At 30.9% G+C, this 24,724-nt stretch overlaps 1 protein-coding gene across 1 annotated transcript in view; it reads right to left on the bottom strand.

Moving 5' to 3' along the window:
• LOC128176808 (uncharacterized) overlaps positions 1 to 24,724 on the bottom strand; it is a 47,508-nt gene that overhangs the window by 22,159 nt on the left and 625 nt on the right. Inside the window, exons 2-29 of the mRNA XM_052843356.1 lie at positions 19,150 to 19,237; positions 18,835 to 18,871; positions 18,577 to 18,697; positions 18,399 to 18,450; positions 18,075 to 18,175; positions 16,137 to 16,234; positions 14,926 to 14,972; positions 14,657 to 14,711; positions 14,446 to 14,521; positions 13,571 to 13,658; positions 12,971 to 13,257; positions 12,795 to 12,849; positions 12,549 to 12,695; positions 12,105 to 12,328; positions 10,800 to 10,930; positions 10,236 to 10,417; positions 9,260 to 9,410; positions 7,105 to 7,175; positions 6,386 to 6,546; positions 4,873 to 5,042; positions 4,602 to 4,776; positions 3,700 to 4,301; positions 3,265 to 3,524; positions 2,280 to 2,486; positions 1,798 to 1,998; positions 1,541 to 1,689; positions 1,245 to 1,416; positions 877 to 947 (exon numbers count right to left, since the gene is read on the bottom strand). Coding sequence (XP_052699316.1) covers positions 877 to 947; positions 1,245 to 1,416; positions 1,541 to 1,689; positions 1,798 to 1,998; positions 2,280 to 2,486; positions 3,265 to 3,524; positions 3,700 to 4,301; positions 4,602 to 4,776; positions 4,873 to 5,042; positions 6,386 to 6,546; positions 7,105 to 7,175; positions 9,260 to 9,410; positions 10,236 to 10,417; positions 10,800 to 10,930; positions 12,105 to 12,328; positions 12,549 to 12,695; positions 12,795 to 12,849; positions 12,971 to 13,257; positions 13,571 to 13,658; positions 14,446 to 14,521; positions 14,657 to 14,711; positions 14,926 to 14,972; positions 16,137 to 16,234; positions 18,075 to 18,175; positions 18,399 to 18,450; positions 18,577 to 18,697; positions 18,835 to 18,871; positions 19,150 to 19,237 — 4,179 coding nt within the window. The remainder of the gene's footprint in view (positions 1 to 876; positions 948 to 1,244; positions 1,417 to 1,540; positions 1,690 to 1,797; positions 1,999 to 2,279; positions 2,487 to 3,264; positions 3,525 to 3,699; positions 4,302 to 4,601; positions 4,777 to 4,872; positions 5,043 to 6,385; positions 6,547 to 7,104; positions 7,176 to 9,259; positions 9,411 to 10,235; positions 10,418 to 10,799; positions 10,931 to 12,104; positions 12,329 to 12,548; positions 12,696 to 12,794; positions 12,850 to 12,970; positions 13,258 to 13,570; positions 13,659 to 14,445; positions 14,522 to 14,656; positions 14,712 to 14,925; positions 14,973 to 16,136; positions 16,235 to 18,074; positions 18,176 to 18,398; positions 18,451 to 18,576; positions 18,698 to 18,834; positions 18,872 to 19,149; positions 19,238 to 24,724) is intronic.

Consider the following 24,724-nt stretch of genomic DNA (forward strand, 5'->3'; position numbering starts at 1 on the left):
TAAAGATTAACTTTATATTCCTATTTGGAAAGTTGACCCCCCCCCCTCCATTGTGGCCCCACGCTACCCCTGGGGGTAATGATTTTCTTAACTTTAAATATACATTACCTGAGAATGCTTCCATATAAGTTTCAGCTTTTCTGGCCAAATGGTTCTTGAGAATAAGATTTTTAAAGAATTACTCAATATATTCCTATGTTAAAAATCGACCCTCCATTGTAGCCCCACCCTACACCCCGAGAGTCATGATTTTCACAACTCTGAATCTACCTTACTGGAGGATGCTTTGACATAAGTTTCAGCTTTTCTGGCCAAATGGTTCTTAAGAAGAAGATTTTTAAAGATTTACTTTATATATTCCTATGTAAAAAGTCGACCCCCTCCCCCCCCCCCCCCCATTTTGCCCCATCCTACCTCAGGGGGTCATGATTTTCACAATTTGAATCTACATTACCTGAGAATGCTTCCACACAAGTTTCAGCTTTCCTGGCCAAATGGTTCTTGAGAAGAAGATTTTTGAAAATTTATTGAAAATTTTCATTAATTCCTAATCATCTCTCCTTGTAAGAGCGCTTGGTCCTTAATTTTCACAGCTTTGAATCCTCTTAGGCAAAGGATACTTAGTGCCAAATTTTTTTGAAATTGGTCCAGTGGTTTATGAGAAGATGTTCATAATGTAAAAAGTTTACAGACGAACGGACAGACGGACAGACAGACGGACGACAGACAAAATATGATCAAAATAGCTCACTTGAGCTTTCAGCTCAGGTGAGCTAAAGATAATACAGTATTCTTTCCATTTTTCTAAAAAATATAATCATCTTTCTAATTTTACCATCATTGTAAACCAGATTTTAAGAATGTTCTTCAACTTACCTGTGCTTTGAAACTCAAAATACAAAGTCCTACATCTATCTTAAGTCCAAGAGATGCTGCAATTCTAAATTCTGAAATTATATTCAACAAAAAGATGTCATAAACCTGCTTTTGTCACTTTTATACTTCCTTGTAGTCAAAGAATGATGTTTCATCTATGCTCTATGATGTATATTCATCTAAATCTGGTTCGTCAAACTCTCAATAGACAAATGTTAAAGTAGGTATTAAACCACATGTTCATAATTTTTCTAAGTACATAAACCCAGTGTAATGATTGGACATACCTTTTTCACCTGACTTCAAGTTCACATATCATTGACATGATACGAGCATGGCATAAGTTATTTTTTGAAAAATCTACTTGCCAATAGAAATCGGAACGGGTCCAACCATTATAAATAATGGCGGGTATGAATCACTGTCGACAGCCACGAAATCCTTAACAGGAAATGGAATATCTGCTTCTACACAAAAGTCAACTGTGCTCTTGAATTCTTCTCCCATGACTTTTAAAATAGTTCTTGGGTCACTGATTAACTAAAGAAGTCAAAAATTGATAAATTGAATAACGTGTATTGCATTAATCTAAATCAAATAATAAAAACTAAAATTCATGGAAAGCATTAGAAAGGCACAGTAAATATATAAATGCAATGCCCACTTCTTTTATCATAGCTTCTCTGATGGTATCCAGAACTTTAAGTATTTCTCGATCAAGGAGATTGTAATTGGAAAGTTCTGCTATAACGTCCTCGACAGTAATGTCATTCATGCTTGGTAAAACTGCATCAGTATCATCTAACAATATATCTACATATTTAAGAATGTGAATAATTAAATACAGAGCTTCATTGCAATTAATTATATAATCCTGGACGGTCTTAAAGAAAATATCAATCACCATGTATTCAAGTTTACCTGTGAAACAATCTGTTTCTTCGAGTTCGTAATTAACCATAATGGGTATCGTATTCAGACAACTTATATAAGCTGGTACACAAAGTTCCGCACTTAAAGAAATTACAGGATTGGACCAAAGGATAGAAACTGACACCACAAGGTCTGCTGTCATCATTGTGGACAAATCTGCAAGCCTGACCCTTTCTTTGATCTCATCTGCTAGAAATATAAATTGCATTCATGTGTTCATAATTTTCATTGGAACATTCCTGAATTGTTTAGTACACATGTATCATCATTTCCTTTTTTCCCATTGGGAGTTTCGTCCAATCATATTTCGGATTAATTGTAAAACTTAACATACAAAAAAGTAATACATTTATTTACTCGTCATAGATTTATTGTTCTTCGTAAACGATTCGACTGCAATCAACTCAAAGCAAAACATTTTAAAATGAATTAATAGTTTACTCATAATAAATGACAGAACAGTAACAAACCGTTTTGAAATTCAAGAACTGTCGTTGTTGATTGAGTCGATACATTGATTTGTTTTAAACAGTTATCCATCTTTATATCAAATGTTGCCATCGTTCTTTGATTGGCATACAAAAGCTGAACAGCACATGAAATTTTGTTGCAACTTTGATGAACAAAACAAAGGTTACCAGGGCCTTTTGGAAGTGTGTTTAAAAATGATGGGCACTCTGAAACAAAACAGATAACCATTAATCCTTATGAGTAAGCACACAGTAAGGTGTTTTAATCAACTTTATTTTAATTTATCAAAATTTGTTTAATAGTGATTTATATTGTACATGTAACTTGTTCTGTTCTTGCCAAAATCAAAGAAGTAGAATATCCTGGTAGTTCATTTTTAAATGTTTTAACATTTTATGACAAGAAAAGAAAACACAACGAACTTTAACACCACATATTTTCCTGTGGTCACAAATAATGCATACCCTTTAAACGATTACAACGAAAAATAAGAAACGTTGCGCGAGTCATTAATTATTTCTGTAAACATTCTCATTTTGTCAAATACGAGCCGAAACAAAATGAAATAGTATAATAAATACCATTGTTTTATCTTCAGAATATTAAGATTTTTCATGCCTTATTTTGATATGCCTTTAAGAGTTAAACTCTTTCCAAATAAAAGTCATAAATAAGAGTATAACTTACTAAATCATGCATGTTTTATGCAATGTCATAATTTAATTCTGAAGACCTAATAAGTTAAATACGTATAATGATATACTGCTATGTAATCCATTACATAATGACCTAACCTGTGTATTGATTATTTCTTTTTTCACATTTTCTTGTTATTAATAAAATCATAGAAATTTTATTTCAATTTTTTTTTATCAAAGTAACTTCCAGAATGCAGGATGAAATATATTTATTATTTGATTATAAGGGGGAAATGATAACAAACACAAGCGTATCGTTCTTCACCACGGATAATCGTGAGTTTACCTTGTTCTGTTCTTGATAACATTCTGGTAATCATTTTTGATTTTGCTCCAGAAGCTGAGCTATAACTTGCTGACAGTAAAGATTGAAGTTTTAACATGGACAATCCATCTAAATTCTGAGCTGAAACTGAGGACCGGATTCGTTGAAGTTTATCAAAAATGATGTTCATTTCTGAATCAACCTTTTCTCCTAGTAATTCTTTAATTTTACCGAGAGGGTATTTATTGATATTCACAGCATCCAAAAGATTAGTTGCAGTCCTGAAATACACGTGAATTAAAAATCAATATAAATTGTGAAATTCTATCATATGAACTCAAATCAAAAATTCATACTATTCTCAATTATTGAATCACTCAAATAATTACCATACATATATATTTGTTAGTGATGTTATGAAGTTTGAAGTATAATTCTACAGAAATACCCCACTACCTGTTGTTTGAAAAATCGAAAAGCTGTTTGGCAATGTCTGTGAATTGGGACACTATGCTTTTAAATCCATTTGTGAATTTTTCCAACGCGGTCACGGCAAATAGATCAGACCGATTGACTTCGAGGTCCGGAGGTCGATACTTTGGTTCGATTGGTGGAAACCCATTCATTTTGTCTTCTCCGAAATTTGATCGAACAATTTCTTTGTTGACTTTCTCTAATACTTCGCCTGTTGCATCTGCTGAAACTACGTTTAAATCGTTCATATAGGTGTAGTCCCGACAATCCCAAATCCAGCGGGGACTTGGAAGCAAATGGTCAAGAAAGGGAGAAGGATCTATATATTCGTAATCTGAGTCCCTTATTTGAATTGGAGATTTTTTACGAACAGATACGTGGATACAATTTCGTTTACATGGTGACTTATCAGCTTTTCCGATTATGTCTTTACCCGCTATTAGGAATTGTCCACTTGTTGATATGTTTGATTCCGGAATTATATTTTCTATAATGATTTCATAGTCGATAAAATCTTCGTCAGTTGGTAAGATCAGTACCCTGTTACTCTCCTTGAAAACTTCACCATTAACAGGGCATCTTATCTGCAAAAATTACTTTTGTCACTATTTTATATAGACAAACTAGTTTCAAGAAAGATTTCTTAACGCATATTTCCAAAAAAAAATTTAAATGCATGTAAAATGCACCAATTGATACAATTTGTATGATTTGTTTATCAACAAAATAATAGGGTGCCGTTAAGTAATTGGGGTAAAAAGGACAAATATTGGGTACATAATCACTATCATCTTAATACGATGCTTAAAAGACATGTTTTGTTCACATTTTAGAAGGAAAAAAAGACCTCCTCATTTTCAAAAAATTTCGAAACTATCACTCACATCAGAGAATTCGGTTACTTGGACATCAACACCCAGTGTTTGATATCTCTCATTTTGATTGGTGGGCCAAACACCGAGACCACAAGTTGAATCCTGACGTCTTCGATGATTGGGAAATGTAATGTGGAATTTAGAACCAAAGATCTTTTGAGTAACATTTTTGATTTTTATATATCTTTAAAAAACAAAACAGATATGTATGATACAGTATTTTTTCCAATATCTATTCAAATAGACTCAATTTTATGCAGTATCATTGAAATTGTCTTACGTGTTTCTTATGGACATGTAACCAGATTTTACTGCTTTTACAGCATTAAACATTGAGTAGAATGAATTAACAAATGGAGATAGTATCTCATCAAAAGTTTCTTTAAATTCTGTGCTGAAGTTCCCGAATGATTTTTGGATTGAATCTATAACCATGTTTGTTTGTTCCGCCTGTAAATACAAAAAAATCATAAATATCTAAATATCAGTATATACGAATGTGATATAAATACAAAAATGGATATAAAAAAAAAAGATTCGTAGATAGGCACAAAAAAAATTATGATTTAATTTAGATGATTTTATCAAATACAATATATATTATACATGATTTAAATCGTCATACATAATATCAGGAATAGAATGCTACGAATATGAGATACAACAAGATCTTGAATATTTAACATAGTTTTAAAGGGGAAAAGATTAATAGATTTCGTTGGTTTCTGAACTGCTATGTTCTAAAATCATGTAATGATAAAATCAATCAGGACTCATCAACGGGTATCTAGAAGCGCATATTTATTCACCGTAAGAAAGAAATGAAGTTAACACAAAACTTTTATGCTGAGGTTATGCATATACATGATATGACGTCAATTTCTCCTTCATAACACAGACGTCACAACTTCCGAATATATACCAAGAACGTAGATTAATCTCTTTCTTCACTCTATATGGTCGTTCCGGAACCACTTAAGTAACCCAATGATACTTTTTTCATATTACTCCCTAGATTTATTGTCTATTTTTCTTGCTGGTATACTTCGCAGTTATCATTGTTTACTTATCTTCCTTTCGTCTCAGAATCGTTTATGTAACTCATAAAAAGACCAAGATACAGCTGGAACGATTTGTGTTCGGAACAAGTCTACGTATCCAGCGAGCGCATGTACGACTTAATGCAATCTGTTGTGAAATGTAACTGTAAGATTTCAAGTTCTGATAATTTTATCTTTTTGATCTTCCACCCTTTCATGAACTACTTATGCTGCTTGAAAATTTAAGAACTTAAAACATTTAATCTTCCTTTTTATCTATTGTTTACGTTTAAAACTATCAAATACCACGAATCTATAAAATTTTAATTTCACACACATGTAACTATTTTCAAGATGAACGTAATGTAACCAGATGGTTGTTATGAACAAAAAGTACTACATTTAGCTTACTTATTTGTTATTTGCTTGTGTGACAAAATTGTCATCAATTTAGGCCTTAAGTATTTCAATCAAGTCCGGACTGATATATTCTCTTAAACACGATAGCCTTACAATATCAAAAATTAGATTTTTTTTCTGCTAATGCTTGTTTTATATTTACTTTACGTGATGAAATGTAATTTAAGGTGGTATCGAGTATAAAAATACGGCTATTTGAATGGTAAAGTTTTTTTTTCATTTACAACCATCATTTACCAAGCTAAATGTTAAAAAATGTTGATTGCCTTCTGAACTTGTAAAAATATGACAATAACAAAGTGTCAAAATATGTGTTGCATTAGTTATACAAACCGTCATTTGAATACCATCTGTAAGAGCTGTTGAAAGTTTGTCTTTTTTATTTATCGCTGGTATGTTTTCCCTCCTTTTAAAGATAAGTCGAAACAAATCTTGAATGTCTCCAAGAATTTCTTTAAAATCTTCCCAATAGTCAATCCAGAAAGAGGTACCTCCTGTCAATAAAAGAAGAACTTCTAACCTTTAAGGTAAGGATGCAAACAATACTAAATTTCATTCTATCCCATTTTCTCTCATACCCCCGTAAGTCATGGTTTTTCAAATCTTAAGATCTTTATAAAATCATGATTTAAATTAAGTCTAACAAATTGTGATATTCATATTTTTAAAATAAGTTTTGTGACCCAAAGGCTGGGAGAAAGCAAAGGAAATTCTAGTGAGATTGTCATTAAATATTAAGACGTTTGCTACGGCGGTTTTATTTATGTGTTTTGGAGAATAAAAAAAGATTAATTCTAAAAAATTATTTTCTATATTTTAGGCTCCTACAATAATTTAACATATAGATACATGTATAATACATGCAATAGGATAATGGTAACTTTATAGAATGATAGGGTAATTATAATGAAGAACAGAATTGTTCACTTTAAAAGGACACTGTAACCAAAACACTATGCTTCCGTTATTCAATGCACTGTTCGACGTCAGAAAATGTATTGATTCATAAAGAATACTACAATAAATAATCAGGAAACACGAGTATATACTACCTTTTAAATAAGACAAAGTTTCGATCATTTTGTTCTTCACGTCAATGAAAATTCCAAGTGTGAGCTTTATGCTAAAAATAACGGATTAAAAACATGTTAATCTATAAATAAATATGTTCAAACATATCATTATTGCAAACTGTTAGAGGGAAAAAAACTTCTCTAAAACATATTTTATAATTCAATATATCTATAATACTCAACTAAATTGTTCTTTCTGGGAATTATAAATGTTTTGCAAATATTTGGTTTATTCAAATAGTTTTTACCCTAGGAGGGTGGAAAAATAACAATAAATAGGTAGTATTTGATCATGGCACATACATAACCTAATTGTACTAGGTAGCATTAATACTGGAAATAGAAGAATTCTTTATTATATTCCCTTTTAAGAGGGCCTTGTCCTTTTTTTTTAACAAATTTGACTTCCCTTTATTCGGTAATGCTAGTTAAATTTGGCATGGTTGTCCTGGAGGAAAAATTGAAAATGTAAAAGGTTTATAGATGGACGAACAGACAAACAGACAGACGGACACCGTAAAAAAGTGATATAATTCGTTCATTTGAGAGTTCAGCTCAGGTGGGCTAAAATTACATTTACAAAATCATAAAGAACATAGATATAAACTAGAGTAAAAGTTCGTTGCAAAGAAACGAATGTGTATTCTGTTAATGTAAAAAGTTCGTTGCAAAGAAACGAATGTGTATTCCGTTAATGTAAAAAGTAAAAGTTAGCAATTATCATTCGTACGAATTGAGAAAAATCCGAACGATTTGAAAAACGAGTAAACTGGAAAAATCTTAATAAGTTCAAGTACGACTTTAAAAAATTCGAAACGTATTTAATTTTACTGAAATTATTATATATATAAATATATATATATATATATATATATATATATATATAATGGCAAATTGTTATCAACTTCAATCGAACAAAATATTTACGGAATGTTTTTTCTCAAATTTATAGTAAAATGTTTATATATTCATTAATTATCATTTGGAGTATGTCTTGCATACACCTTTATATAAGTTTTAAGGATATACGACAATTAGGGACACACGATACGTTCGTCAATCTTATATAAATTTCATTGATATATTATTCGTTATTCAATAACATTTAAACCTTTAAATTCCCTAAAATTCAAGGTACCGTACCAGGCTTTTTCCGGAGCTTGACTATTTAGAATTTTCCTTAAAATGCTGATGAATGCATATAAATAAAGTAATGTAATACATTTTCAATTGATCACTTTATATCTAAATTATAAAGTATCATATAACATGAAAATATGATTATGGATTTACTTGGTGGAAATCGTCCTATTGTGAATATTGGAAAAAGGGGGGTTGATGAGAGGTCGCGTCTGACCTTTAAAAAACTTATTAGAAATTAGGTCCATATGTATTAAGAGCTGTAAGGCATTAGCATTTGCGTTAGGTCAATACGTTGAGAGTGGTTTTATTTTATTCAGCAAGCACTGGTACAGCATGCGCTGGTTCAGTGGTATCATTCATGATGTTTGGTTAATGTTGTTTCTGAAATTCTTAGTTAAAGGTTACTTTTTTCTTTGTATAATTACGTTAAAGAATTCTTTATATAGCTACTTAAAGATAAAACAAACGCAATTTCAAGATACTTTAATGGGACAACTTTCACGAAAAATATGTCTCAAAGAAAAAACACCAGCAGCCCTAATATATTTGTTTGTTTCCGCATTTTCAAGACTTTTATTGAACTGTAAAATTCTGAAGAAATATAATCTGGGTTTTTTTTACAATCAATTGCTTTGAGTTTCAAGGAAAAAGATTTTCAAGGATTTTATTTCCTGTATATTTCAGTGCAAGACTTTAAAACAAAGCAAGATACCTTTCAAATCTCTGGGGACAATTTATTAAAGCATTTAGAATTAACAATGCTCAAGACAGACTATCTTAGTTATTTTTTTACTCATTCATTACAATATATTTATATTTGAATTCCCGGTTCTTCTCTTTGGTTAAGGCTTTAATTTACTTCACTTATTAAACCTGAAGAGTGCATATAAAAATATTGTAGTATTCTGATTATTAAAACGAAGGGGTCGTGTTATCAATAATTATAAGGGTATATTCTATAGTTAGACATATAGATAAAATGTTTATTTACCACACCTTGAGAATATTGATATCATATCCTGCATGGCCTCTGTAACAGGCGTGTGCTCGAAAAAGATATTGTTCCACGTTAAACCAGCCCAACATTACTTTGGCAAAAGCATTCTCGTACATGTTGATCATGGCATGGCTCCTAAGAGGTTCTGCAAAAGATATGTTTATAACTAAAATAATTTCATTAAAGAATAAATTACAAAAATTTATTACTATTATTGTAAACAACTAGCTGATTAAAAAAAACAAGTCTTAAGAAGGGTGCTTTTCTATATCCGATTTTCATTTTCGAAATATTGATAATGAATGAAAAAAAATTGCTGAATAAAAAGAAAAAAAATATTGGAGTATCCGCTTAACTTTTCTTTTTTAATTATTAGAGGTCTTCCCGATGCTATGTGCCTGTTTTTGCGACTAAACTGTGTACTTGTACCCTTTTATACAATATTTGATCTTAAATAAACGACCAAAAGTACACACTATGTCTAAGAACGTTGATACATGTCCTTACTTTAAACAGAAAAAGAAAGAAAGCACTCTGTGTCGACCCGGAAAGAAATGAGCTCTGCAGAAAAAAAATATGACCATAACCAAATTTTGTAAGCTATAAAGATGTGAGATTTTTTGATAAAAACCTTAGAATTGATAGATTACATATACAGTTGAAATTAAATTAATCAGAACAAACGTCTGTTTCCGTTGAGATTGTAAAACATACTAACACCAATGGTTATTTGTTGATTGCACTATAACTCAAGCTTCAGAATTCGGTTTAGACCATTATAATATTTGCTGGCATTTGCGTCTAGTCAAGTGATGATTCCATTTTATTTATCGTCTAATTGTTTTAGTTTTACTATGTAAAAACGCCACGTTTTCCCCGATCTTTTCCCGATACTACTTACTATACGCAATTTCACTTACTATACGCAATTTTCTGGCTTGAATATTTATCCATTCTGCTTATAACTTACTTATTTCTATTTCCAGTTCATTTGTTAAACTGATTCCAAACGCGGCTCCAAGGGCGTCGTTTCCAACTTGTTTTGTCCATTGAATTCCAGGCAGTTTTAACGAGAAAAAGAAACCATCTTTCAAACCTACATCTAGAATGCCTCTCTTTGTTCTCATCAGAGTCTTATAGTTATAAAAACGACTGAAAAAAGAATTGTAAAAGAAGCAGATTTTGCATGGTCCAAGTATGATTTGAGCCATCCAATTGTATTTGTTGTTGTTCTGATATTTTATTACTACTGTGGTTTCATTAATATTCAAGGGTATCAATATTTGTGGATATATGTAGTGAAAATCACAGTTTCAAAGATGCGCAATTCGTGGTCAATAACCCTATCAATACAAATTGTTAGTAGAAATTGCATTGCAATGAACATTTAATGTCACGGATAAACTAAACAACGAAATCCATAAGAATTGGTATTCAACGAATATTGATGAAACCACAGCATACAATGTAATTCTTCTGTATGTGATTGAAATCAGATTTATCGCATATATCATTGCACTATTATGAAACATACCTTAAGATAATATCTCTATGCTCTGGAATACTTTTATTGGATAAAGGATGATTCTCAAACATTTCAAGTGCTTGTTGTTTTACCACAGAATGATCATCGTTCACAACCAAATTAAATAGTGCTGTCGAACTCTTAAAATAATTGAAAAAAAATCGTTCAGCAACTGATTATTGATCATAAATGTATTACTCTTAATGTTGGCGTGTCAAAAGACCCTTTTCTGTTTAAGGAAGCAGTATGCACCATTCTTTACGTAAAAAGACTACATAAACTAAACTTTTTATAATCAGATATAACATAACAGGCGAGCATTGATGAAATTAAATATACAAAGTTAGAACTTTCGTTATAATTTCATCATATAAAGAATAACATTTTGTTCTGGCAAGCGGAGACTTTTGTAAGATTTAATCACTCAACATTGAATCTGCTAAACCATTTTTTTTGTAAATACAGCGAAATTAAGTCCGCGACCATTTTATTTGGTATCATGTACCCTTCATTTTATTTTTAAAGCCTTGTTCTGTACGTTTAAACAAGAGATATAAAATATTAAACTTCATTGTGGCTATTTTTCAGCAATTATTGAAAAAATAAAATGTGGTATTTTGCAAAGAAAAGTCTTTTGACTTTTGCAAAAAAAAATGTTCCAATACAAATTTTTGTTCGCCTCCACCCTCAACCAAACACCTGTTATAGGCCCCTAACTGAACCCCCATGGTTATAGTAAATACCACATATCTGTAAATAAGACATGTTTTAGCCTAGATCGTTTTTAGAAAAAAAGTTAATTTACAAACAAGCATGTATCTCTGAATAAACTTAAATTCTTATGCGCTAATTGTGGCTTTTATGTAATAATCTTGAAAATTCTACACTCTAAGAATGTTATAAATCGTTAATACTAAAGGAAGCGTTCCTTCTTTTTAGAGTTTTTTTATTACGTTTTTTATTTAAATTTTACATATCCCCTTATTATTAAACTATGCCCAATTTCAAACCCCTCTTAACCCTTGCTTAACTTACTACAATTTCTCCAAGATGTCGGAATTTATCAACTACTTTTCATCAATATCTGAATTAAGTTATCCTTGATCCCATTAGATTTTAATCTAAATATTGGTTACTCCTATCGTTGTGATTTGATAATTCGCAACAAAGTAACATTGTGCACTCAAAGCAATTTTAGATAATCAGGCAATGTGATTTAATAATAATCTTACTTCTACTTATGACTAAGACCAATCAGTTCATTTTTTTTCTCTTAAAAGCATTAATTCTAAATAGTGTATTAATAAAGCATACCTCCACACAACCAAAATGTCTCGTTGCTAGAATCGCCGCCCTTCTCCAGCTGTTATCTCCTTCTCCAGGTCGCATATAGGTCAGAAGATGGTCCCTGGAACTCCCAGTATTTCCCAGAGCATGAATTAAGACCATCTTGGAGTAAGTGTAATTATGAAGCTCGCGGTCATTTCTGTCTACTGAACGGTGGGGTCTTTTTTTGTTTTGTAGTTCTGTATAATGAGCTAATGGGAAATACAATGACGTACAAATTAAAAAACAAATGATCTGAGAAATTATAGGACGTAAAATTGATCTTCACAAGATTTTTTATTTTATATCTATTAAAAATATATGAAACGTTATAATCTCTTTCCTTTAATCACACTAAACATAATTAAAGCCTTAAATATACATGTATAAACAAATTTTTTAGGGAACTGCCAGACTATCCGTTTAACTTACTTTGATTATGTAGGGTCAACCACTGCTTTAAAGAATTCAAAAGTATGTCCGTCTTTTCAATGTGCAAGGAATTGTTTCTACAAGTTTTAATCAATGTGCCTAATGCCAAACATGCGTGTTTCTGATTTTTTGTCATGGCCGTATATCCTGGAAAACAAGATAAATCAATTCAAATCTTAAAAAAGTATTGGTTGGTCATTATCAAAAACCATTTAAATTTGTGACCCTACAAACTCTTTTTCATACTTATTTTCGAGTGATATGGTTCAAGACAAAGTCTTTCCACAGCCTCCAAAAATTCCTTTAAGAAAAACATACATTTAAAAGTTACCATTCTCTGTTAAATTATGCTGAAATTATTAAAAACTGAATTTGCTTTTCAGGTTTGAAAAAACACCAAATCAAAATAAAAATTCTTTTACCAAAGTGGGAGCTTCGATTTTTCCAACATGAAAAAATATGCGAAAGAGATCGGTTTCGTTGACATCTTTGTTTTGCAGGAAATGTTGAATGGTTAGGTCTTGAGTGATATTTTCTCCCTTCACCAATAAAAGATCAATAAATACATTCCTTCGTGATATGCACATCGTGTTATTGCTCCAACAATGCTGTGATAACTCTCTGGAAGCAAGCTTCTTGTACTCATCTTTATGAAGTCGATTTACTGTTTCTAATAGCTCAACGAAACAATTAGTTCTTTTTTCGTTGACTGAAAATTCAAAACAATTATTGTGAAAGTAAGGAATTTTTCGGCTGTAATCTGTAACAAATCATGAAACATTGTTTATATAAGGTATAATTTGCCTTTCTCCCTTTACATTTATTAATGAGGAAGGTAAACAACTTACTACAAATAAACTACCTTAACTACTAGGGAGATTCCAGATAAACAAAAAGAGACTTATCGAGCACCTAATTTCAGACAGGTAGTGGGATCTCCCTAAAGACTAAGTAAGACATAATCATCATTGATGACATTATAACAATCTTTATTTTCAAACACTGTTTTTGTAATACAATACCTGTGTTCTTGCTTAATTCAATGCAGGCTACTTTAGAATTTATAACTTCTTGAACTTCGTCGTATTTCAAATAAACTTGAGATTTGCCCTGTAATAAATATACTAGCTTTGAGATATATTTTTTTCATTTACATTTCAAAATATGTCAAATAGATTGATTACCAACAGAGTTGTTTGCAAGGAGATGCGAGAATGCAAGACATAAACACAAATACTTTTATTAAGGATGCTCTTTACTCAGAATGTTAAAAAAAATTCAATGATAATAATTAATAATCATTTATTGTATCTCATAGTTGATCGTGGTTTTATTTTTCACTTAAAAAAACTAAGTCAGTCACCTACTATTTGAGTAGTGCACATTGTTTGGAAAATGAGAAAAAAACTTTCAAAAAGTTTTTTTTATTCTTTGATTGAGTTTTTCTTAATTGCGAAAATGTTACAAATAAATTGTCTCTTTCAAAAATGAAATAGAGTTTATAAAGAGTTAGTGTATCTAAATAGATACAAAAATAGATTTTAAGGGACAGTTCCTAGAAATATTCCTGTCCGAATGCCCTATATCATTTATCTAAACTCTACCCATCTTGGATTTAAATTAACAAAAAACTAATTAATGTTAACAGTGAAAAACATAATCTGAAAATTTTAGTACAATTGTTTTGATCTGTTTTGCCACAAGCCTGTTTTTGCTTGAGCTTAATTGCATAATATAGTTAAACTTCCAAATGTATAATCGATATTATCATATCTATTTATATCTATGGTATACAGAAATAATTTTACTCTTGACATTGAACTTTTAAAAAATTCAAATTTGAAAACTTAAGCCCTGAGTAAACCACATCCTTAAGCTAGTATATGTTTTAACATACCTTTTTAGCGGCAATGCTATCTTTTACTTTTAATTCTGTTGCTAGGGGTAAAACTCGGTTCATTCCGTGTATTTTACTAAATATGGATCAAAAAATATAATTATTTTAAAAAATTGTTTACTCAAAGTTTTGGAAGCAAGACAATGGGTAGATGGATGGATGGATAGGTAGAATGATGTAGATATAATTATATAAAAGTAGATGTACTCACATTTTATTAACAAGACGAACTTCCGTTTTCGTGTTTGATTCTATATCACTAACATCTATAATGACAATGTTACATTTTTGAAAAACAAAACTGATTATGAAAATAAAATTAAAGTTCAAAGAAGTAATGTTTTATTGATTTATCGACTTGTATTGTCTCATTTGTGTTGTATTTTAGAAACTTCCATATTTTCTAGACATTTTATTTATCATTACTTGTCATTAGCGGAACACTCAGATCATCTTATTATTTTGTCCAAAATAGTTTACCTCCTCTAGTTTCCTCTTCTATCGCTCTTGCTCCAAATACGGAATATCTAATGAAAACAGTTTCCATCAGCGGAACACTCAGATCATCTTATTATTTTGAAAATTTAAAACTGTCATCTTTTAATGTTTTTAAAGCCAAATAGTTATTTGTTAAAGGGGCATGGTCACAATTTTTGTCAATTGTTTTCCCTTTTTAAATATACAATGCTTTAGTAAGACAATTTTAATAGTCAGTCAAAATTTGAGCATCAGTCGCCGAGTTTATGGGAAATACAGAGTGAACAATTCTTTGTTATGTAAAAAAAAAAGGCTCAGGTCATGCTTTTATTTACACTTTGAATGTTGAATAGATATTTCTAGGCTTAGACTGTTCATTCATGTTCAAAACAAACAAGCATTATATTAGGCAAATCAGTTTGAAAAAGAACTTTTATCGGCATATTGTACAAATGTAGACAAACACATGGCACAAGTCTTGTTTACATAACTCCACGACTGACACTCAAATTTTAGATGGTGACTATAAATTAATTACTTAAGCATTGTAAACAATCAAAATAAAAAAAAAGAAATTAGACCAAAATCGTGGACACGCTCCTTAAATTAAAATAATGATCAATTGACGGATATACTATACGTAAAATGTAGCTGAATTCTTTGAAACATTTAAATTAGTGTATATATCATTCTTAGATTATAAACAGTTTTTATTTTAAATTAAACTCTCAGAAAGTGAGTTAAGAAATTAATTTTATTTAAAGTACTGAAAGGTCGCTTACAACATGTAGAGCGTTTGTTCTCTTTGTCACTGTATTCTATTTAATCATTATGGTCCATAATCATCAAATAGAATTTGGTGTTATCATTTCCTTCTTTAAAAATACTAGTGTTAGACGAAATTGATCCTAAAGTTGTGAGGAGGTCAATTAAGGTGGTATGGGACACTTTAAGATATCAATGTGGATATAAGTAAAAAATTCCTAAATCATAATCCTTGTTTTCAATTTTTTTATGTACAATCTTCGACCATGAAAACAAAAATTAAATTCATTTTGAATTTTCTTTAAAGAAAAGGTAAAGAAAGAAAAAGCGAAAGTTTCCATTCAATATTTTCAGTATGTCTCATATTCTTTTTTCAATAACATGAACTAAATAATAGAATATCTTTGTAAGCAAGGAGAAGTGAAATGTCCTAATTTCTGTATAACTACCTTCTTTCTTGTTTCTTTTGTTTGTTTTTGTTCTGAATAATAACTTTGTCGTCTACACGTATATATTCAATAATTCCGGTGTTGGTGTAATGTAGAGTCTAAAGATAAACATCAAAAAGAATAAAAAACAAATATTTACTTTAACAAATCAAATGTACAACTTAAATTTACATTAAACTAGTTTATATATATATATATATATATATATATATATATATATATATATATATATATATATATATATATATATATATATATATATTAAGGTCAACATTCTTAAAATATTTAAGAGACAAACTTTAACAATGCAATTAAACATAAGAATGCTTAATAATCAAAAATCCTCCAATGAAGTTTTCTAATTTTTCCTTGAATATTAAAGGCGTTTACATCGTTATATAAGTTAGGTTTTGAAAGGAAATGCGAGAATCAGCCAAAAATTTTATGATGATATTAAAAGAAATGTTCTCACGTTACATTTTAAAACAAGGGTTCATAAAATTTAGTTCGAATTAAAAATTTTATCCTTAGTGCTTCATAATTATTTGGAGTCAAAGTCAACCTGTTCATTATAAATACATTTTATATTGATCTAAATTATTAAATAACTTTGATGTTTTAATGTTTCATATCAATAGAACTTATTAAGGTTCTTCAATTCTCAGCCTCAAAGTATTATTTCATTAAAAAGTGTTATTTCTTTAAAATTTATAAATTAAATGAAAATATTAGATGGCATCCATCAATTTTACGAAGTTTTTGTAAAATTGCCTACGATGGATATAATGGAATAACTAAACAAGTTGTCTTTAAAAAAAAGTTTGGTGTATTGGTGGTTCGAACTCTTTACCATCAAGTAAATGAGTAGGGGGTCATCCGTGGATCCACTACGCCAAACATGTAGTTGTGTGAATAATGATAATATCAATACTAGAATACTTATCAAATTTTCTGTATCAAAGTCAGATTTATGGTACGAATACAAAAAATCTGGATAATCTAGAGTTATCGAACATTGCTGATTGCAGAGATAGTTAATTCATATGTTTTTGAAATTAAATAAATATAAAATGTACTATTGCTGTCAATATAAATTTCAATTGACAATATCAATTTTAGATTCTTTACTGATATTTCATTCTATTGACAATGCAAATTTAAATTCTTCACTGAAAATTTAAAGTTAAAACTAGCTGTTTGGGTGTTAAAGAAAGTGAATGCCATATTGGAAGTCTTCATTTTCAAAATGAAATGCACTAAAAATCGTATGAATTAAATACATTTTGTTAACATATTTTAACAAATTATTAAACCTTATACAACGCATTTCAAAAGAATTGTTGCAAAGGATAAAATTCATTGTAACAAATGCAGGCATTCAGGCCATTTCAGATGAAGAGATTCGTGAAAAATAATAACAATTTTTAAATTTCTATATATTTCATTATAATTACAAAAAGTACAGACTCCATAAATATCTTTTCTAATGACAGGTTCCTAATCAGGACATGGTATGAGCAAACTTTCATATACATTTGCAAGTAACCTATGCAAATGTGTTTTTATTATTATACTGGGCACGCGGATCTGGAGAAAAGAGATATTAAATACATAAAATTCGTTACTTAATTATTATTTCCAGTTTTAAATGGGACACTTAATCTTTCCTATCTAAATAGAATATAACCCTGTGAATTACGAAATAATAATTTGTGGCAATTTTAGCTGAAGTTGAATTTGTGGTTCTGGGGTAAAAGATGATAATAAAAAATAATGACTGGAAACGACAAAACGACTAAAACAGCAAACGAATCTTGTTAGAATTAATATAAAAATAAGATTAAAATCCAATCCAAACTAACAAAAAAACAATTCGAGCAACATCTAGGTTTTCCCTTCAACGGATACTTTTACCATTAATGCAATATTTGTTTTTACCTTTCTGTGTTTTCTATAGACCTTTCCTTCACTCTCATGAAATTTATCCACTTTATAGCCCATAGTTGTATTTTGCACTTCATAACGATGTTGTAAGTAACCTGTAAAAAAGTTCTTCAAACCATCAGTGATACAAGTATATTAAATAGTTTTCAATGCAATGTGCCGCCATGACATATTCGCTTTTGAAGGTTTGCAGACATGCATTGGAAACCAGGCTAGCGAAAATGAATTATGACAGCGTAAAACATAATGTCACAGTCAAGTTTCTCGGAACCATTATTTTAACTCATATATACACATTTCATTTGTACTTAAGCATACCCGAATGATCTTGTTCCCAGTTGTTAAATGTCTTGCGAGTCGAAGTTCGAGGCTACAGAATATTATGGAATATAACAATTATAAAAACATATCATAGTGTGCCTTTTCAACACGATTTAGAGCAAGAAAGTATAATTAACATAACAATCTATTATATTTATATATATCAAAAACAAACCTTTCGTATGGCTGAAAATACACTAGCAAGAACCTTTTTGAAATTAATTACGTCATGATGGTCTTCGTTGTGATGTGCTACTTCTTTAATTAGACCATCTTCAGATAGCTCAAACTCAAATCTAAATTCAAAATTGAGTGTTATATCTTGAATTGAGAATTGCCACTTACCATTAACCAATTTTGCAAACTTTGATGAAATTAGTGACAACCTATAAACCATATCTGGTTTACTTATCATGCCACTGAATGAAATTACCCTCTTTTGAAATTCCATCCCACCGGGTTGCTTACAGCTGGATAAAAAAAGAAACAAAAGTCATATTAGTTAACAGTAACAACATTATTATCACATCCCATTCCTTATCCAAACGGTATCAATATTAAATATTATATCAAACCTTGGTCTTTATTACACTTTTCTGAGATATATAATAAAATCAAAACTATTATTAAGATCACTCTACTTGTTCTTTCAGGGAAGCCTATATAAATTTTCTGAATGTTATATTTTGTTTTTTGGCAATTGATCAGTCAATTGATGAAGAGTAAGATATAATGAATCTATAATTACTTTTCCCTCCGGCAGACTGGGTCAAACTGTTCATATGCAAGTGACAAATGATGGAGCCATTACTTTGCATCAGCGGCTGGATTCTGAACTGCAACGATACGGAAACCTTTGCTTACCATTTTGGCTGCTTTTTGTGATTTTCCAAATAATATACAAGAAATCTTTTGATGACATCTTAGAAAATATTCTCTTTTTTTAAGGGGGGGGGGGGGTCTTGACATAATACATGAATAGGTTGTATGAGTCTTTAACATTGGTCAGGTGAAATAAACTGTAACGTATTTCCGTGTTTTACTTTTTTTCTCATGAAATTTTGTCAAGGGTACTCATTGGTTCTCTATTGATTCCAAAGTTTGGATTTTTTAATTACAAGGATTTATTTGAACTTTGTACCTGTATTCAACATAATTATTTTTTTTTTGATATTATACATACTTACTTTTAATTAATGATGACTTAAAAGATTGTTTCTTACTATTTGGAGAAAAATCATGTAGAGGATGAAGGGTACCATTTCATGAATATTTTTAAAAAAAACTCCTCAAAAATTAGTTATTTACAGAGTGATTTTTTTTTCGTAGAAATGATCATGATTTTCTTTTTTATTTTGATTTTCAAAGATTTTCCATCTGAAATATTTTGTTTTGATTTCAGAGAACTTAAAATGTGAGGGGTGTATAAAATGCCAGTCACTGCTGAGAGGAATCAAATTTCAAACAAAAATTAAAACGCTAACAATTCAAATCGATAAAGTAGCAAATGACAGCGGGAATAATGAATCATTGTGTATAAGCCTAAATGCCTTTTGAATGGTTTGTGATTGAACGGTCATTTACCTGTTATCTACTAGATGGGCCTGCCGCCAATTGTTTTGTAGTATAAAATTGGATATTTATGTTGAGGTTTAAATATCCCGAAATGCATGCAAAACAAACTAGAATAGATGTAAAGGTTTGAATTTTTTGTCGCTTCTTTATATTAGATTTCCTCTTAAAATTTACACTCATGCAATTTATGAAACAAGAATAACACATATTAGGGAGAGAATTACGGATTTAAAATGTTTGAAATTTTCTTATATCACTATGTTACGACAATGTTACTTATTTCTATAAATGATCTCAGTAAGGGAAAAATTATTATCTATTGATAGATATAGGACTGAAAGTCAATATTGAGAATTTATTGTACATTTTGGATCAACCGGAGAACCTTATCAGATTCTGAAAAGGAAATTAAAAGTCGTCGTCAAAATTAAACTGGGACCATTTACTATTCTCTTCCATATAGTCGTGGTTGCATGAGACGAAAACATATCCTAGTTCATCAAAGTATTACATGAAACCAATGCCAGTAAAGCATAGTCGGGGGATGACCTTTTAAAGTGATAGTTGACTTTCCACTCGTAGACTACATAAAACAATGTGATAGTTGACTATCCACTCATAGTTTACATAAAACAATGTGATAGTTGACTATCCACTCGTAGTCTACATAAAACAATGTGATAGTTGACTATCCACTTGCAGTCTACATAAAACAAAGTTAAAGTTGACTATCCATTCGCAGTATTATACATAAAACTATGTGACAATTGACTATCCACTCGCAATCTACATAAAACAATGTGACAGTTGACTATCCTCTCGCAGCCTACAGAAAACAATGTGATTGTTGACTATTCACTTGCAGTATTATACATAAAACAATTTGACAGTTGACTATCCACTCGCAATCTACATAAAACAATGTGATAGGTGACAATCCACTCGCAGTCTATATAAAACAATGTGTTAGTTGACTATCCACTTGCAATCTACATAAAACAATGTGATAGTTGACTATCCACTCGCAATCTACATAAAACAATGTGATAGGTGACTATCCACTCGCAGTCTACATAAAACATTAATATACTTTCATGTTTAATACTGAAATCTGATTGGTTTAGACGCAGTTGATAATCCGTTCTATTACCCTCAGCGTTAGCAACTCACCTAGCAACGGGTAACACAACGAATTGTTACATGCGCGTAAATCATCCGCGTACAGTTCGCCGTAGAATTTATGTCATTTCTATATAAAAGCAGTAAAAAAATTCTCTAAAATTTAGACATTCAGTAAAATAAAATAAATAGTGCCTGTTTGGATGATTACAGTTGGAATTGACACCCCCAGGAAACCATTGTCAACCTACGCGAAGCGGAGGGTGACAATGGTTTTCGAGGGGTGTCAATTCCAACTGTTACCCTCCCAAACAGGCACTATTTATATAATGTGATAGGTGACTATCCACTCGCAGTCTACATAAAACAATGTTACAGGTGACTATCCAATCGCAATCTACATAAAACATGATAGTTGACTATCCACTCGCAGTCTTCATAAAACAATGTGATAGGTGACTATCCACTCGCCGTCTATGTAAAACAATGTGATAGTTGTCTTTCCACTCGCAGTTTACATAAAACATGTTGTTTAATGCTAATGCAGTAACAGCACTAAACTAAACATAAAGTAATAGCGAGCGCAGCGAGGCGGCGCGAAGCGCCGCTCGCGTAGCGAGCTCCATAGACAACGTGTACGAACGGAGGAAATTCTAGTTGAAATCTGCACATTGTATTTTGTGGACCCGCGTGAAAACGTTCTACTATCCCAGTGATCCTTTGCGGTGCATAGCAACATTGTGGAACAGGAAGCGATTCAACGGAAAATTCTTACCTCTAAATCGCATACATCATTTTCATTTAACAATAAAAAATCCTTCTAAAAACATTAAAGTAAATAACACATAAGCCTACGTAAAAAAAACTGTACCTATCTGAACTTTTGCTGACATATGACGTCATTTCCTTCCCCGAATTTGTCCGACAATTTACGATAACTGTCGAGCGCAAAAGAAAGTTAGCTATGACGTCACAAAGATCTCGCTTTTTAATTTCCCGCGATACATTTAGAGGCGGATCAAGCATCTGTACTGGATGTTACATGTAGGAAGTACTCAGTATCAGTGTTAACGGTGACTCTTTGGCTGATTAGTTTTGTTTTGATGATTCATTTTTTTTTGCTTAGTAAAATTAATACACATGCAAGTTCCATGCTAAAATTGTCATATTTATCCAATCATATATGCATACGTTAGGTAGGTGACAAAAAATTATTAAAAATGAAAAGTCTAATCATTATTAGATCTACGTGCAGCCACGTCATTTTGTAATGAATAAATAAAAGAAAAGAATTAAACTGCTAAAATATCTACATGTATTTGTTATATAGTTGCATATGTGGTCAAACCTTTCAATAATATTGGATATCACACACTAAAAAAGGGCACATGTCTACAACGCTTATATAGCGTACAAAAATTGAAAAGATTAAAAACAAAATTGATGTCACAGAGGAAAATAGTCAAAACACAGATAACACAGACACACAATTTATTGTTTACTGATTTTAATGATCATTATTTAAAGGTAAAGGAATGATAAAACATAATTGTATCTACATAAAAAAAACCAAACGGCTTTGTGTTTATCTAAATATTTAAATAATTCTGTTTAACATTTTATTAATGCTCAGTGGTAGTTTGTTTAAGTGTATAAGCCTAGGAAAGGACCATTGGAATAAAAGTTTAATAACTTTGGGTTCCTTGCGGCGGTAAAAGTTTTCAAACAAAGCCCATGTTTTTTGGTTAGGGCAAGTCCATAGGTTGCATTTAACAATGATGACAGATGTGTGGTTCCTTCTGCGCTCGCCCCAACGGTCACACCGTAAAACATATTAGCGAGCGCAGCTCGCCGGCGCGCGGCGCCGGCGCGAAGCGAGCTCTACCGGCAAGGCGTGTGTGAATAGAAAATTCGGACTATTTGCACATTCATTCAACGGATTTTTTTTGGTGTCAGTAAATCGGACCAGTAATGCCTTGTTTAAATCGTCCCAGTAGTTCCCTGTAATTATGGTTTCCCATTTCACACTCTCACGAGAACAAGATAAAAGACTATGTACATGCATTGTAAATATACTACCGACACAACGCAAATTCCATTACATAAGACTAACAGAGTTATCGTCCTTTCGAGTGACGTCACAATGGATTTCTTACATATTGACAATCTCTCACCAGAGGGCGCGTTCCGCAAGCTTCACTAATGTTGAAGCACAGCGTAATACGCCCTTTGGTGAGAGATTGACACATTGATCCGACAGAATTTTGAGTCAGTAAATTTCGACCCACAATGCAATTCCTCAATGTCGGACGATCTCACTAGACTGGATACCATCTCGCGAGAATCAAAGTAAAACTTTTGAGAAACAGATAAATTATGTAATTTCAAGAACATAATGTTTTTAAGTAAACAAAACAGTATATTTCGCGGAGTTAATTTTTTTAGGATGTTTTCAAAGAGACAGACGACACTTGACCGACGTGAACTTTGACGTCACAATAAGGGGAAATTACTCTAAGTAGTTATTGTAAAACTGCTAAAATATAAATACCAAGATCTTCTCAAAATCTTGCAGAGCTAACGAATAGGGACATTTCTTCAAAGATAGGAAACAACTATAACTTGCTCTCATTTGGATGAATGCTCACATTTATTTTATTCACTATATTTACGGTTATTTCCAGGAATGTTTTTTTAAAAGGGAGCGTGGCAACATCATTCAAATATTCTTCGCAAGCAAAAAGAAAAAAATTCTCAAAATCAGGAAAATTCTAGTCCGGGTGAAGAATTTGGAGTGCGTAGTATGCCTTTAGCTCTTTAGCTGCTCAATACTCAGACAATAGTATCTTTATTTTCACTTCCATTTATTACATGCTCCCGGGGGATCCATTTTCATTATATGATCAGCAAGTTTTTTTATACGTAAATTTGAATTTTTTTTTAAACAGGGGAGGGGGGGGGACTCTGTGATAAGTCAATTTTTCATGTAAGTTTAAGAAAAATTTCTGCTGCAAGAAAAGAGGAAATAAACTGTAATGTACATTATGTTAAAATCTTTATTATTCAACAACACTTAAATTTATCCAAGATAAATTCTATATATAAATAGATAACAAAATCTTATGAATTATGAATGATGAAAATTTACTGGAAAAAATAGGCATGCTTATTTCATTCTGCATTCAAATTCATTTACTTTACGTCGCTACTTTTATTTTTATTGTTTTATCATAATTGATTATTTTATCACATGCTGCGCTCGCCCCAACGGTTGCACCGTTTTACATATTATGTTCAAAAGAATATACTCTATCATATAAGAATAAAATCAAATACCCCATAAATAAAGCAAGACAAGTTACCTATACAATTCGCTTAGTTCCTATGAAAACCAGTTATAGAACTCATATGAATCTTTTAGCTACTTTGCATGTGCATTGTTTTTTAATTCCAAAATAAACATAGGCAAAACATTTATTATAACATAGGCAAAAGATTTATTACAACCGTTAATCTACATCTTAGAGGATGCATTATATGTTGCTTTCCAAATGCAAATTACTTTATCAGTGTGTTGCTTTAGTCTTTTAGAAGATAAACTTTGTTTACATGACGTCATGCAATACGTC

The sequence above is a fragment of the Crassostrea angulata genome, chromosome 3 (genome assembly GCF_025612915.1).
Source record: "Crassostrea angulata isolate pt1a10 chromosome 3, ASM2561291v2, whole genome shotgun sequence".
Classification (NCBI taxonomy): domain Eukaryota; kingdom Metazoa; phylum Mollusca; class Bivalvia; order Ostreida; family Ostreidae; genus Magallana; species Magallana angulata.